At 34.5% G+C, this 13095-nt stretch overlaps 1 protein-coding gene across 1 annotated transcript; it reads right to left on the bottom strand.

The window, feature by feature from the left end:
- Positions 1-4804: 4804 nt before the first annotated feature.
- On the bottom strand, positions 4805-9390 carry LOC107763838 (protein trichome birefringence-like 33). The gene is made up of 6 exons (XM_075228053.1): positions 9175-9390; positions 8568-8781; positions 6452-6623; positions 6113-6312; positions 5856-6017; positions 4805-5241 (listed from the first exon to the last, which is right to left on the bottom strand). The coding sequence occupies exons 1-6, from the start codon at positions 9353-9355 to the stop codon at positions 4902-4904; spliced, it is 1269 nt and encodes a 422-aa protein (XP_075084154.1). The 5' UTR covers positions 9356-9390; the 3' UTR covers positions 4805-4901.
- Positions 9391-13095: the final 3705 nt, after the last annotated feature.

The raw sequence follows: 13095 nt of genomic DNA, 5'->3' as shown, positions 1-13095 counted from the left end.
GTGTAAAGTACATGAAACTGACTCTTACATCAAATTATCCTCCCGTTTTATACACATGAGAATCCAAGATATTACTTTCATCCTTTTGGATGAAATCCTTAATATCTCTTCTCATGAATAAATTTAGTGTTACTTGCATCTAGTGGTAAATATCATTTGGGTATATAAGACCTCCACCACAAGCGTACACAAATCAAAGTCAATTTACACATGGTATATTGAGAATATTCAATGACCTAAATAAATAGACTACTTTAGTGAATCCTATTTATTAACCATAACTCTAATCAATTCATGCATTGACATAATCACACATGTATAAAGCTATTACGAAATTTTCAATGAATCATAATAAATAAGTCACTTTAGTGGTACCTATTTATTAATCATAAATTCTTAATTCATATGTCATGTATAGAATTACTAAGAATTCTCAATGATTTCAAATAAATAAACTATTTCGATAGTACCTTTTTATTAATCATAAATTCTTAATACATGCATGATATCATCTCATACATATAAAATATTAAGAATTTTCAATGATTTCAAATAAACAAACTATCTTTGCAGTAACAATTTATTTATCATAAATTCTTAGTTATACATTGTAATATACATACAAAAAGGAGAAAGACCGTGTTCATATAATTATAACCCTTATCATAACAAAGTAGAGAATAACTCTTACCCTAATTAAATAGGGTTGTTACTCTGCCACCACAATGTAATTTGGGAGAATAAGATTTCTTATAACTAAGAATTCTTTTTGATAAGTAAAGACTAATCCACTTCAAAAGAAATACTCCATATAATTACAACTGCCACCCCTCACGTGAAGCCAGGCACTTTGTAATTATATTTCCTTTTAAAACTACAATCAATTTCATATTAGACAATAACCAAATAAAACTTGATTCCATCGGCAGAAATCTAATATCCGCCGTCAAATCCCTTAAGTGCATCATCAAAGATAGGACTCAAAGTTAAGAAAATATTTAAGATTGATGCAAATCACCAAGGAATCTTACAAAAGAAAGACGTCCCTGAGTTAAACCAAAGAAAAACTATGCTTTCATAGCTACTGCGCCGCCAAGCAACTTCCTTCAACCCTACGTGTTCCTTTTAACTAACAAATAATATTGCTTAAATCCACAAGTTAGAAACTTACTCGGCAACTTAAGTTGCCTTATCACAGCAACCAGGTTCCCTTTTTCCATTACTTTACATGGCCAAATCACTAAGAGCCCTTTGTAATTAAATAATGAAAACGAAGGTTTTTATACCTTGCCCCCTGATAGTTATCGTTTACGGGGTACCAAAAGGAAACAGAAGAATACGATGCATACAATCACTTTTAAATAGATCTAAACATTATCTAGATTTACGCGTCAAAGTTATCGGCGAAACCAAACTCATAGACACAGTCGAATAACTCAGAATTACGCGACTAAAATATGCACCAATCACGACAGCATATTCATGTATATAATCCTACAGATATACAAAATGTATATCATGTTATCTAGTTAGATTCAAGCAGGCTCTGATACCAATTAATAAAAAATAGGTATAAACAGCGGAAGTAATATCCAGGATCACATCCATGTTATATAGACATTACATAGTCACGTATTTTAATCGAACATAAAATCGATACTTATCTAGCATGAGCAAAAATCATCCAAGAGATCATCCTCCAGTTCCACGGTTTTTTGCTGTGTGACCCGAATAATGCCCGGAATTCGCAAACTCGTGCGGGCGAGTTTCTCGTAGGAAAAACGTGTAGTAAAACTATAGCCTTCTTAGGGAATAAGACCCCTTTATATAGCCACAGGTTTTAGTGTTTAAAACCTTTTCTAAACATGTTGTGTCTTCTTTTTCCACCAAGAAATAGAATTTTATTTAATTCCCAATTATTTAGGCACAGCAGGGACCGCAGTATTTAATTAACGAGCCTTCCTATTATGGACTTAATTCGAAATATTCGAATTAATACTACCATAATAAATTACGAATTATTCCACTAAAAATTCGTAACTGCACTCCTCAGTTCAATTTTGAAATTTTTTCATTAAACCTTATTTAACTCCTCATGTTAAGATTCAGATACTAATCAAATAAATTAAATTACTGACAATTTAATTCATTGATTATTTCCTTTAGATTTCGCTTAACTTATTTCATGTGACGGATGCAAAATCCACATGCAGGGTTTTCACATGAAAACTTATAAGCTTTCATAAAGGTGTATCATCAATCTCTAGGCCGAGACATAAATTTCATCAACTAACTATTACTTCGTCAATGTATATCATCATTGTCCAATTTACCAGACATATTGACTCACAAAAGCATCTCGCTTTTTAATAAATTAAAACAATAAATAATATACACAACTAATAATAATTATATCAAGATTAAGAGTATAAGTACATTTAATATCTAGAGAATTTATTTTATTAAGTCAGTATAAAATACTTATCTCTACTTGTTCCGTTCAATACATACAAAACGTACTAGCACAAGAAGTTCGAATTAAACCATTCTCATAATCAAGATAAATTATATTTAATCTTGTGCTACAATCATTCCTGATGGTTTGTCCAATTCCATCATTAGATTGTGAACTTAAACTTTATACTTATAAGAACCGATGATTTAATCTTCCGTGTATAAGCTGAACTCTATACACTAAATTATCTACTATATAAGTAAAGAATACGGACGAATATATGATCTATTTCAAACTTTATTAAAATTGAATAAACAAGTATTCTGTAATAAATACTATATCCAAAATAAATCTATGGTTAATAGTATATATCCCAACACTATATTGGCTAAAGCATCAGCAACACAGATAGCCTCTTTGTAGCAATGTTTAATGTGCTATCCTTCCATAGTTATAGCAGCTCATTGACTGATCATTTAGAACATCTCAGAATTCTATTGTAGACTTGGAGAGATAATCAATCATATGCCAAATGATCAAATTATGATTTTCGGAAACCACGTGGAGCATCTTGGCCATAATAATTGTAGATTGAAGGACTACAAACTGGTCCGAAAGTGATTGAAATGATGTTGTAATGGCCTCAGCCGAAGAATGCGAAGGAGTTGAGGAGAAAGAATATTAGAAGAGATCAATTTGCTAATGCTTATGGAGTAATTAGTATGCGCCTAACAACAAAAAAAGCATGAATGTATGACTAGCTATGAAATTCATCGCTAGTCTGTCGCTAAATCGTCCGTAATTAACATAATTTTTTAATAATTCGTCGCTGGTTCATTGTTAAATTGATTTAGCTACTAAAATATGCTGTTTAGTGATGGAATCCGTCTAATGCTAATTCCCTTTTTTTTGGGGTAGTATAATTGACTCCACTTGTGAAACAGGAAATTTGAATGGGTAGCAAGCGCAAGAGCCTTCTCAAGGAGCTGAAACATGTTATGTAGCCACTGTTCCCATATTGGAGTTAGCATACTTCTCAAAGCTCTTTCTAATTAAAGAGGATGAAAGCAACAGTATTAATGCAGGATAATCATCCTAATCTAGCTACTTAAACAAGGCCCTGATTATTAAATATCAGCGTTTATCGACATATGAAAGGAGTTAATATCTTTGCTCACGGTAAAGTGACTTACATATATGTCGTCCATACTGGGGTGGCAATTCTGAGCCTAAACCCATCCAGCCTGTCCAGAGATTATTGGGTTGGGTTACAACATTTTAGCTCATGGGTCTATTTGGGCTGAACCCAAGTTAACCCATTATTTTTTATAGCCCATTCTAATCCATGAAGTAGCCCAAATATAACCCATGAAGCTCACCCCAAAACAAAGGGATATCAACCCAACTTATCTAGAAATTTACTTAGTTGTCACATCATTAGTTTTTGTATCTAAGTTTAAAAATGAGAATCAAGGTATTTAAGTTTTAGGGTGTGTTTGGTATGACGAAAAATATTTTTTCATTTTCCATTGTTTGGTTGCACAAAATAGATTGAAAATTTTTTTGTGCAACACCCCCACCCCCACCCCCACCCCCAACACCCCCCACCCCCAATTTGTTTTTTACCTTTTTTTTTTTTTTGTATTTTCAATTTTCTGTTTTTTATTTTTTTGTTTTTCTGCACCACCCCACCCCCGCAAAAAAAAAAATTTATTACTTTTTGACTAGCTTAATTTCAATTTTCTGTTTTTTATTTTTTCGTTTTTCTGCACTACCCAACCTCCCCTACCTATCCACCCCCCCGTAAAAAAAATTACTTTTTTTTTGTATTTTCAATTTTCGGTTTTCTGTTTTTTCTTTTTTTCTGCATCACCTACCCACCCCAATCCCCCCCCCCAAAATCCCACCCCACCCCACCCCCAAAATACTTTTCAACTTACACATTTTAAATACTAATTTGTTATTTAAGAAAATATATTTTGATTCTCAAAATACTAATAGTATTTATTTGTTTATGCAAGATGAGCATGGTTCTAAAACATAGGTCAAGTTGGGCGGGTTGGGTTATGACCCATTGTTTAGCCCATCTTGACCCAGTCCATCTTAGCCCAAGTACACTTTGGACTGAGTTGGGCAATGACCCATTTATTGACCTAATCCATTTTGATCCACCCAAATTCAGCACAACCCGCCCATTTGTCACCCCTAGTCTACACCAATCAGTTCTTCATTAAGATGGATTATTTCAACCTCAAGTTCTTCAATTACATTTATAATTTGTACTGCCTAACTGCATTAATGGTTTGACTAAATTAGGTTGATGCCTTGTTTAGGAGATTTGATAATTAAGTTGATCAGGCTAACTACAAGATTATATCTACATTGCATAGACTGTTTCACATGGTATTGTATAATACATTTAGGCTTCAATACGTTTTCAAATGTGTCAAGGATAAAAGAGCTTTGCGAATAAAAGTTCATTCCAAGTATCTTGTAGCCCAGGCAAACACCAATGTGTACAATCAGCATAGCTAACAGGGTTTGCTAGTTGCTCTGGTGTCAGTGGATTCCATTGTTTCTTGTAAATTGATGTGTGCGCATCTTTCCTGTAACTTGATAGCTGTGTTATGTTGAGAAACGATATGGGCACTTCTGATTTACTAAATACTTCTCCAATCACTTGCATTACGCTTTTGCTGCTATCTAATCCCCAGTAACTTGGATCCTCAATCTTTGTAGTTTCATTGTAACAATTCCTATCAGGTTCACCTCCCCAATCTATGCTCCTGCCAGATTGACAAAGACTTATCGTTATACTTGATCTAAAATGCTAATCCAAATTTATAAAATTTAACAATGTAATGTAATATATATAACTGCAAGTCCTCAACATGCGCTTTGCTAGACTAAATGGGAAACTCTTGGATCAATCAAAAAGTTGTCTTTTCCATTTAGCTGTCCGATTCCTTTGATCAATCATATTCTCATCATCTGATTCTGCATACTTCTCTTCTTTGTTGAAACACTAAAATCAAATAAAGAACAGAAAATAAGGAAGGACATGGAAACTTTTTTTTTTGTACATTTATTTTGGGGGACAATAAGGGCAGCCCGGTGCACTAAGCTCCGGGAAAGGGCCGGACCTTTGGGGGAGACAATGGCAGATCTTTATACGTTGCCACTTCTAGGTGCTCAAGCCCCAATTAATTTTGGACCCAAAAACTATTTATTCTAGAGGAAACTAGTAATACATACAAATATTACTAGTGGGTCTGTCACTGATTCTAAAAGCATATGAGCACCCGTGATTCTAAAATTTATGGGTCCATTACTAAGGAGACGGTGGTAGTATAAGCGGAAGGAATAGAACCTAAGTAATATACATGTAAGATTTACTCACTTATGATGAGAAGGTGACATGCTAGTGAAAAATACTCTGTTTTTCTTTGGATCCATATTCCTCTTCACCCATCTCAACATACTCTTCATTGCCAAGCGATATGCATCCTCTGTGGACACTTGTATCATATCTTTCACACCATCCTTGAAAGACCCGTTTTGCCTGTATCAATTAAACACTGGACATGAATAGGATTTTTTTTCAATATCAACCCCTATATGAACACCTAAAAGGAAAAAGCGAGCCCAAGAAATTACAAAATCTTGAATGGCATGCCGGTCATCCACCAAAGATAAGTGTTGAACACAATTATGTCAGCCCCTTTCCAATTTTTACCGTGCTTATTTATTGAACCTTTACGGACAATTCTATCAGTAATCCTATGTATGACTGCATCATCGGCATTTGATTCTAGCAGAAATGGTGCCCAGTAATACTCAATTTTTGCATTGTAATCCTGCAAGATTAATTAATCAGATCAATATATATATATATATATATATATATATATATATATATATATATATATATATATATATATATATATATCCACGGAATTCATGTGTAAGTTCAACGTGCTTGTAATTTGTAAACACCTTTGCAGTGAAAACAGTGAGGGAACCAAAAGTTTCCATGGATTTGGCATTCTGGGGAATAATTCTTTGGAGAAGGCAAACCATGGAAACAAATTGTCCTCTGTTCAAGGAATCGCCAACGAATAACATCCTCTTCCCTCGAAGGCTTTCCAGCACTAATGTTGCATTGAAACTGCCATTTGCACAATAATTAAAGATGTCAAGAAAGGGCCATGTCACCAAAATATTAGTGACGCTCAGCCATTTTTACAATGATTTTATGGAAACAATAGAATTTAGCATTTACAAAAGTTATTAGTAGGGAAAATGTCTGTAAAATTTTGGTCCATTCATAACCTTGATGTTAGCAAATCACCTCCTATTTCCCTTTACCATTAGCGGGCTTCCGATGTGAAATGGGTGGTGGCTATAAGTCCAAATTATGCGAGAAAAAGAAGTCCAAATTTACTCAACTTTTGATTATCGTTTAAAATTACTCTTGTGTTGAAGCTCCTTAATTGCGCGATCAATGACAAGAAAGAGAACATGTCCTAATGGCGGGGTATATAAATAATGGACAAATAATTTAATAAAGGGAGAAGTTGCTCAATTTGAAAGAGGAAAGAAGCGAATTTAACCCTTCTCCCTGATTAGTATTAAGATTTACGAAATTAGAAAATTAAAGAGTTAAAAGAATATAATGAAGATCTCGTAAAGGCCGAATTTGATCAGAGCTACTGCTTAGAATGGGCACCGCCCAGGTCTAGGAACAAGACCAACAATGAACAATGAGTCAATGGTACAACGTTTTGGCAATTGCAGATAGAGCGGTTGAAGTAAACAATAAATATATACTTATACGTTATTAGGATGTAGTCAACAAAGTTGGGAGTAACTAGTAGAGTTCAGGTTGACTCCTAATGACTTATTGCACAAACACGTAAACGAATCCAACTTAATATACTACTAGTGACTTCTTATACCGCCTGGGTTTTGGTTAACTCTTCCGCGCCTCTACTATTTTATCGGGAGCTCTTCCAGCGTAGCTATAGGATAACTTTTTCTATTGTAAAACTTAGAAAAATGAGAAAATATATTTAAACATTACTACTAACAGCTAAACCACACCCTTGGGTTTACTCCTAATAATCTCTCCTTGACCTTATAGTTAATTTTTTAAGTTACATCTAGCCAAAAAAAATAATTTTACCTTTAATTAATTTGGTCGATGAAAAGACTTTTCGCAACAAATTTTCGTAGTACGGAAAATAAAAATTCTTTTTTTCCCTTGATTTCCTCTATGAAATTCTCCGTGAATTCGAGGGATTGAGAAACGTCTTTCTCGAATGGAGGACGATGTAGACCTCCTTGTGATGTATTTAATCGCCAAGAACGTCGAGTAGTACTTTGTTGTTTTGGGTTGATCTCCGGGAAGAACTCCGTTGGCCACTCCTTTGTAGAAGAACTTTGTACTTGATGATTGATCTCTCTATTTGCGGATGCCTTCACTAATTGCGGAATGCTCTTCTTCAACTCTGAATCTCCCTAGAGAGTTATGTAACTCCTCTATTTATAGTGGTAAAGGATGAACAGTCCAGCTACATATGAACTCTCTTGTTTGATTTCTGATTGGCTCATGTGAATCATCAAACTTATCACATAAGCTATGTGATAAGCTTGCTTGTGATTGGCCAAGATATGTCATTTTAGACACCTGGCAACTCTTGATTGGTCACTGTTTTAGACTGAGATTGCCACATCATTTCATACGTGGCGTCATCTTATTGGCTTTTGAGTTTGACTGAATATGCCATGTCACTTGATACAAGGCATGAGTTTGGGCCTTAAGATAAAATGGACTTAGGGCTTGAAAATAATAAAATGGACTAATTTAATTTGTAAAGTCTAAATTAATTATTTAACCCAAATAAAATTAAGATTCAATTCAAATTTTGTACGGATTAAACTTAATAAATTTTATATGTGTACAAAAACTACAATAGTGGGAAATAGGTCTCGAGATTGAGAATTTAGATTAAACTAAATGGGATGTTGGTCATGATCAGTAGTTTATAATACACTAATGAAACAAGAAATTTAATACTAATAATTGACAGAAACAAAGTAAGTGGGTTACCTAGGAAGAGAGCAAGCATGAGGTTGCCATCTCCAATGCTGATAGTCTTTGTCTGGACGACCGTGTTCTTGGCAAGTTAACTGTGGTTGTATGTAAGGACACTCGTATTCCTCGTATAAAGGTCGGCTCTTCTCCCAAACCCATCTTCCTTTGAATACGTCACACCCTTCTTCTCTTTCTCCTATAGCAAATGGCAATTTCTCCTTGTTTTTCACTACCACCACAAAATATAATTCAAAACACAGTTCACCGTGCACAGAAATACAGAGTTTAATTTCTATAGATTCATTTACCCAGCAATTCTGATAGGAGAGTTCAAAATAATATTTAAATGTCAAAGGAATTCAAAATTTTATTTATGAAAAACAACATTTTATCCTATCTCTCCGATGAAGTTCATTGCATGTGGTTCTGTCATTGTCTAAAAGATAACTATGTATAAATGTCCATAATATATGGCATTAATTAATAACTGAAATATAAGGTAAATAACACGATAAGGATGTAAAAATCTATTACATTGAGTTAAATTCATTAATACAATGACAACTCTTCTAAGCCTTAAATATAAAAGAGAAAAGGAAAGCGAAGGGCTTGAATTACTTACTGATTCTTGAGATGGAAATGCGAAGGCCAGAGAGTTTGGTATCACATTGACTGAAGACTTCACTGTAAAGAATAACAGCAATGAAGACGATGAAGGCTAATAAAGTGAATAGAAAAGGAGAAAGCCGAGTTTTTCTCAGAAGAAGAGAGGAAGAAGGAGATGAAGAGGGAGGTGACTTCATTTCTCTGGAGCCTTTGGCTGTCTGTTTCTATGTCCTTTTTCGTGGTTTTAGTAAGGGGTAAAGATTTACGCCAGTATGCCACCCACCGATTTCATGTGCACAAATATTATTTTACTGAAATTTCTCTTTTGAAGCTAGCTCCCTCATAAAATAAGGGTAAATTACGCTAAATATTCATGTGACATATATGACTCACATATATTTTAAAATCAAACACATGTACGCCTATATTATCTTGTATAAATATATCATTTTAAAATTAAACAATTAAATTCTTTATACAGAAAATTCTACACAAAGGAATACCCGTCTAACTAATTATTTTTTAAATATTTAAAGTGGAACAAGAAAAAACTAAAAAACAATTGTGAGAAATTCCTATATAGTAAACATTATAATTTCTTAAAGCATACAAAGTCTTACATGTTCAATATGTAATAATAATAATAATAATAATAATAATAATAATAATAATAATAATAATAATAATAATAATAATAATAAAAAAATAACATCTTACGAAGTAACTTGAGAGAAATTGTCATAAAGTCCTCCACCAAACTTAAATTGGCCATTGACCTCCTATTTTCTTTATCAATTTCTTTTGGTTTGAAAATTGGCTAAATGAATGGGTTAAGGTGGTTAGGGCCTTTTTAAAATCTTCAAGACTTGTAGGTCAGCTATTAAACATGAAAAACTTTTATTTCCTTCGTTTTTTCTGCCAATTTCTCTTTCTTCTCTGTCCCCTCTCTCACTCACCCACTCGACCACGGTGGTTTCCGGCGGCCTCTGACAAGAATCAAGATTCGATTTTGGGTTGAATCGTCTATATAGACCCAACAAGCAATGTATATTTTACTCAAAACTTTTTATTTTTGGGTTAATTCCAAATTCTTATTTTTTTTCATTTCTTACAACTGTGATTTGGGGTTTGTAGAGGGATTCGTACATATGCATTTGCAAATTCTATATAGTTTTGTATAACCATATCTTATAAGGCGTGGGTGAATATATTTCCTTGTTCGACTATCTTTGGGCTCTGTATCTTAAAATTTTATCAGTCTGTTGACCTAATATTTATTAATAAACACGTGGCCGATTGTAGTCTAGTCATAGTTGTTTTCTAGAACTGGGGTTTATTTTTCTTATTCTAATCGTAAGTTTTACATAGCCGATTGTAGTCTAGTCATAGCTGATTGTATATTTACATGTAGGTAATATGAAGAAGAAATCAGTTGCTAAAATGATGATGAATAAGCTGAAGATGATGAAGATGAGTCAGAAAGTGAAACAGATGGAGTAGGTGAAGGTGACTAGGATGTTCCATCAATTCCTGTTTTTAAATTGGTCATGAGATAAAAACAATTGGTGAACTAGTTGTAAGTGTAATATTTGGATCTACCTTTATTTAATGAAACTACCTTATTGTTGATTAACTGTTATTACTATAATTTTATTTTGATGTACTTCCTTTTTGTATTACAACAAGCTAGAGATTGCGTAATAGATAATGTGTCTAGTAATAAACTAGCTACTTGGTTGCATAGTAGATACTGGGTCCATTAATAAACTAGCTATTTAGTTGCATAATAGACTCAAACTCGCGTCTAATAACTTTATCAAATATCATATTACTAAAAAAAACTGTTTAATATCCTTCATTTAGTAGAATATTACATGATCCAAAATATTTCCAACAAAGAAAATTTAGAATAATTAAATTATTCCTACCAACAAACAAATATTCCTTTTTATTTCATCACCCAAACTGTCACAAATCCGACAACAATACACAAGAGCATAATCCACTTATTCAAATTCGCTTTTCTTCATCTTAACCATCCCTCCAACATAATCTTCTATAGGAATATACCCTGCCTCCAGTTCAATCCTTCCATCAGCATCATCTTCTACATGAATATCCATTGCAAAAAAAATTTCAAGTTCAGCCACCTTTATCTGCAAAACTATTCTTTCACACTTAAGAGCGTCCTTTTCATACTTCAAACTGCTGATAAAGTCAATAATTCTTAGATCTAGCAGATCATCGTCTCATTCCAAAAACTGACATCTTTTATCCTATCCAACGAAATTGAATTTTTTTATCACTAAACTTGAAATCCTAAAATTAAAAAAGGATGAAAATGTTAATTTATCATACATTAGGTTTCGAACATTTTGAGAACCACATACGAGCATTCACCGGAGTTGTAGTTATAAACTGGCAAGCAGCAATGCGCAATGTCAGTTCTTTCGAAAGTAAAAACTCGACTTGAAATGTGAGTAATTTTGATTTTTTGATGGCCGATCAGATGAGTAATTTTAAACGAGTCAAAAAACAATTGGCTAGGGATAGGCCACGTGGACATATTCTAATTCATTAACAGCATGTGTTATTTTTCATCAATCATTAGTTTCCAATAAACCCTTTTAATGATCTATAAACCATGAACCATAACCCCAACCCTGAACCCTAACCCTTAACATTCAACCTAAATCAATAAATATTCTTAATGGTCGAGGGTAACGGCGCGACCAGTCATTTTGAGAGTAATAGCCCCGATTAGGGAACTTGCCGGGAGGTTTTGTTTTTGGCTTCTGAGAGAAATGCGACACATAGTCCCTAAATTGAAAGTTAAAGTCGTAGGAGTTGACTGTAGTTTAGACTTATATGAAGACGACTCCAGAATAGAGTTTTGATGGTTCCAATAGCTCCGTAGGGTAATTTTGGTCTTAGGAGCGTATTCGGATATTGATTTAGAGGTCCGTAGGTCATTTCGGCATTATTGGCAGAAGTTGGATGATTTTTGGAAGGTTTGACCGGGAGTGAACTTTTTGATATTGGGGTCGGATTCTGATTCCTGAAGTGGGAGTAGGTCCGTAATATTAATTATGACTTGTGTGTAAAATTTGAGATCAATCGGACTTGATTTGATAGGTTTTGATATCGGATATGGAAGTTAGAAGTTTTAAAGTTCATTAGGCTTGAATCGGTGCGCAATCCGTATTTTTAGTGTTATTTGTTGTGATTTTAAGGCTCTATTAAGTTCGTATGATTTTTTAAGACTTCTTTGTATGTTCAGACGGGGTCCCAGGGGCCCCGGGTGTGATTCGAATTGAATCCAGATAAAAACTGGACTTGGTGCATTGCTGAAGCACTACTGCTACTGGTGCAATCGCACCAGCGCATTTTGGGGCGCAGGTGTGGCACCGCAAGAGCGGCCCTCGAGCCGCATCCTCGAGCCGCATAAGTGAGTTTGGTCATGAGAAGTTGGGACCGCAAGTGCGGTCCTTGTGCCGCAGAAGCGTACACGCCGATGCGGGGCATGCATCGCAGAAGCGGCGATGGCCAGGGAGGCCTTGGCTCGCAGAAGCGGACAGTTTCCGCAGAAGCGCTAAGGGGTCCGCATGTGCGAGGCTTCTGGGATTGAGTTGAAACTGCACTTGCGATGGAAATTCCACAGGTGCGGAGCTGCAGGTGCGGCAGTAAGGCTCGCAGGTGCGGATTCACTAGGCAGAAAAGTGGATTTTCGAGGGTTTGATTTCATAATTCATTTTGGGACCTAGAGAGCTCGGATTGAGGCGATATTTTGAGGTATTTTCAGAGAAATTATTGGGTTAAGAGTTCCTAACTCGTTTTTGATTAAATTTCACTATTCTATCTTCGATTTCTTCATTTGATTAAGGATTTGAGTTGAAAAATGGGGAAAAATGTGTAAAAGTTCTTAGACCGAATTCTT

This window comes from Nicotiana tabacum, chromosome 13 (assembly GCF_000715075.1).
Source record: "Nicotiana tabacum cultivar K326 chromosome 13, ASM71507v2, whole genome shotgun sequence".
NCBI lineage: Eukaryota > Viridiplantae > Streptophyta > Magnoliopsida > Solanales > Solanaceae > Nicotiana > Nicotiana tabacum.
This window is presented reverse-complemented; position numbering and strand designations above follow the sequence as displayed.

Bases quoted from the DNA above. Each gene is read 5' to 3' on its own strand.
- LOC107763838 (XM_075228053.1), bottom strand. From the start codon at position 9,355: ATGAAGTCACCTCCCTCTTCATCTCCTTCTTCCTCTCTTCTTCTGAGA. The intron at 6,313-6,451 runs GTGTTTACAAAT...TTAATCTTGCAG, and splicing joins TCACTGTTTTCACTGCAAAG to GATTACAATGCAAAAATTGA. The intron at 6,018-6,112 runs GTAATTTCTTGG...TAATTGATACAG, and splicing joins GGCATGCCATTCAAGATTTT to GCAAAACGGGTCTTTCAAGG.